General features: G+C 18.0%; 1 protein-coding gene across 1 annotated transcript; it reads right to left on the reverse strand.

Moving 5' to 3' along the window:
* Positions 1–67: 67 nt before the first annotated feature.
* Positions 68–3,127, reverse strand: PRSY57_1019200 (tRNA methyltransferase, putative; the record flags this gene model as incomplete). Its single annotated transcript, XM_012907781.2, has 1 exon — positions 68–3,127. One exon carries the CDS (start codon positions 3,125–3,127, stop codon positions 68–70), a length of 3,060 nt encoding a protein of 1,019 aa, XP_012763235.2.
* Positions 3,128–4,120: the final 993 nt, after the last annotated feature.

A 4,120-nucleotide genomic window follows, 5' to 3' on the forward strand; every position in this document is an offset into this window, starting at 1 on the left:
TTTTTTTTTTTTTTTTTTTTTTTTTTTTTTTTTTTTTTTTGGTTATTTTTTTTTTTTTTGGATAATATTATTTGCTCATGCTTAAATCATTTATCTGGTGAATATTTTTTATATGTTGGTACAAATTATAATCAAGAAATTGATTACTTATTGTTGCTGAACCTAGACAATGATAATAAATTGTATTTTTATTTGTATTTATAGGATTGTTATATTTGTTTAAATTTGTAATATATGTTACTTTATTATTGTTTTTGATAATAAAAGGAAAATATAAGGTGATAATTTGTCCTGGTGAAAAACCGTTATCTTTTTGTTTCACTTTTAAATATGCTGTATTATTTGATGAAGAAAACATAATTTTTGCTTTTTTTATTTGTTCACTATTTCTAATTTTAACAAAAATTGTTTTTTCATCAAGGGGAATATTTTTGACTTTCTTTTTTTTTGCACTCTCTTGAATATTATTATAAACATTAAATGTTTCACTAGTTTTATATTTATTATTTATTGTTTTATTTATTGTTTTATTTATTGTTTTATTTTTTTTAAATTGCTTTTTTATACATGCAGGTAATTTGCCCTCTATCCATTTTATATTGTGCAATTTACATTTTGTTCGTATATGTGTAAATAAATCTTGGTCATAATTTTTAGTAAGATATATAAAATTATGAATAAGATTTGTAGACACATCTCTTTTTATTTTTTTATATACTACAATCCATTGAAAAGAAGAAATTACATTTTTTATATGTTTCTTTTTGTGTCCATGAATATTTACCATTTTTTTATTATATAAATTATGAAGATAATTGGTTACATTTTTATGTTGACCAATAGCATATAGATGTATATCTGAATTTATATCCAAGATAGTTTGATCATCTAAATTGATGAGATAATTTTTATACTGAAGATCCATTTTTTGTATGAATGTTTCTCTAAATTTTTTTAGGTGAGATGATGTTGTTGTTATATCTACTAGAAGTTTTTTTTTTTCATTTTGATTCAAATTATTATTTAAATTAATAATATTGTTTTCCTTAAATATATTATCTTCATTTTGTTTATTTCTAATATCATCCTTTTCACTGTTTACAAAATATTTCTGTAACAAGGACTGCATATCTATGTTACCAAATAAACAAAGACCTTTGGTTTCTTTATGATTATAATTGTTTATATTCTTTTCATTCATATATTTCTTCACATCCGTTTTTTTATATAAGCATAAAGGGAATATGAATTTAGAAAGTTGTATGTGATTAAAGGAGGATAAGAAAAAGGTTTGATCTTTTTTTTTATCATTACTAACTAATAATTTATAGAAATATTTGTTATTCTTTTTATAATTAGTTTTTATGTTATCATTATGTAAATTGTATATATATGTATATATATTATTATTATTATTATTATTTTTTTTATTATTTTTTTTTTTTTTTATTTTTTTTTTTTTTATAAATAAATTATTATTAAATATATTGTTTGGATTATTTTTATCATTCGTTCTTATCATAGCATAATGACCAGTTGATATATAATTATAATTACACAATTTTGATTTGGTTCCATAATTAAATTTTTGTTTATATATACTTTTTATAACTTTTAAAAAAAAATTATATTTAATTTTTTGATTACACATAATATCAGGATTTGGTACTTTCCCATCTGCATAAAAAAATAACATTGGTACGAGCACTTCATCAAAATATTCATCATTAATATTAATAATAAATAAATTTCTTTTCTTATTTTTACATATATCCTTTACATATTTTACGTCATTCTTACTACAATCTGCATTTGTAAAATTAAAAAAATAATTATCAACATAAAATTTTTTTTTCTCTAACAAATGTAAAGCCATTAAAGAATCCACACCTCCGCTTAGCATATGTGCTATTCTTGGATATATAAATAATTTCATGGTATTTTTTTTTTTTTTTTTTTTTCTTCTTGTTGTTTTCGTGTACATATCAGAAGACTCCTTAGAAATAAGTTTGTTATCCTCATCAGATATCATTTCATTTTTAGAAAACACATTTTTTATATCTTTCTCTTTCATGTTTTTACTTTTATTTTTATTCCTTTTGACATGATAACACATTAAAAAGTTGTATATATATTCGTGTATATAATCAATGATATGATGTACATTAAAATGTAAATCAAAAACTTCTTTTAATTTGACAGTTATTTCTTTTAATTGTATATTCATAAAAGAATATAAACACATTTTATTTATATGTTTTAAAATTAAATAAAGAAAACAATACAATATTAAATTATCACTATAAGCATCAATGGTAATAATGCATTTTTTCTTTTTCATATATTTATGGTTTAACATATTTTTAATAGAATCGATTTTTTTATCAAGGGGTAGAATATTCTTTATGATATTATCATTATGTATAGCTTTATACTTTTCAAAATGTTTCTCATCCTTTATAAGGGCACATGTCTTTATATTATCATCATGAACATCTATTACATCCTTTATACTATTGTTTCTTTGTTCGTCTTCATTAATTTGTATATCTATAGCCATAAATAATATTTCATCACACCTATTAACATACTTATACAATATATTTTTTCCCACTTCATTAATATAGAAATTTTTATTACCCTTATTAAATTCATCTATCCTTTTATTCTTATAAGCCTTGTTCAAATTTACAATGGGAGGGAAATAATTTTTCTTACATAATGAACTACATTGTTCCATAAGATAATTTATTTTTTGCTCTTTATCTTTTAAATTATTTACTTCATCGTAAATCTTCTCAACATCAACTATATTGTTTTTATTAGATAAAGCAAATAATGTATCGTTCCTTTTGTTCAAATTATTATTATTATTATTATTATTATTATTATTATTATTATTATCCCTTATATTATGATAAAGGTTAAAGGTACCTATATTGTTCTTATCATCTACATTATTATATATATATTTTTTTTTTCTACATGAAACTAAATAATTATTTATAAAACTTTTTATTTTTATCTTTTTATCATAAAGCTGTGTCACCTTGGTAGATTTACAAAATGAAGATATGTATAAAAAAAATAAAGAAATAAAATAAAATGTGCAACAATAAAAAAACATCAAAATGGAAAAATAAAAGAAATTATAAAATAATAAGATAATGTAATGTAAAAGGAGGTTAATATAAAAATATTATATATTTTAAAAAAAAAAAAAAAAAAAAAAAATTAACATCTAAGGGAAAAAATATATATTATAAATATAAATATATTTATATATATATATTTATATTGATTCATTGAATATTTAACAAATTATTTTTTTTATTGTTGGACTGTTTTTTACAAACACAAATTCTAGTTTGTATTATATATCAATTTAATCTTCATCCCAAAAATTAAAATAATAAGATAATAAAAAATATTCTTATATAAATTTAAATAATTGAGAAATTATTTGTAGAGAAAAGTTTGAAAAAAAAAAAAAAAAATTAAATTAATTTTTATATTTAATAATAATATTAAGAAAATGTAAATAAATAAAAATATATATATATAAATATATATATATAAATATATATATATGTATAATATAATATGAATGACAAAAAAGGAGAAAACAAAGAAGAAAATAAAGAAGAAAAAAAATAGAAAAGAAAAAAAAGGAAATGTGTATAAACACAAAATGAAGTATTATATATGTATATAATATAAGTACCACATATATATATATATATATATGTATATATGTATACTTTTTCTTTTACATTAAAAAAAAAAAAATAATAAATACAAACATTATTAAAAATATAAAGACATAATTATTAGCAGCCTGTTTTATGTATCCACAAAACATATGTTTTTCTCATATATTCTAAGAAAAAAAAAAAAAAAAAAAAACTAAAACTAAAAATAATAATAATAATAATAATAAAATAATAATATAAATAGAGATAAACATAAAAATAAAGGTAAACGTAAAAACAAAATAATAATTCATATAAATATATTCACATTGACACTATTATATTCGTAATCGAATTAAATAATAATAAGAAAAAAAAGAAAAAAAAGAAAAAAAAAAAAAAAAAAAAAAAAACAATTTAAAAAAAAA

This window comes from Plasmodium reichenowi, chromosome 10, assembly GCF_001601855.1.
Source record: "Plasmodium reichenowi strain SY57 chromosome 10, whole genome shotgun sequence".
In the NCBI taxonomy this organism is placed as follows: domain Eukaryota; phylum Apicomplexa; class Aconoidasida; order Haemosporida; family Plasmodiidae; genus Plasmodium; species Plasmodium reichenowi.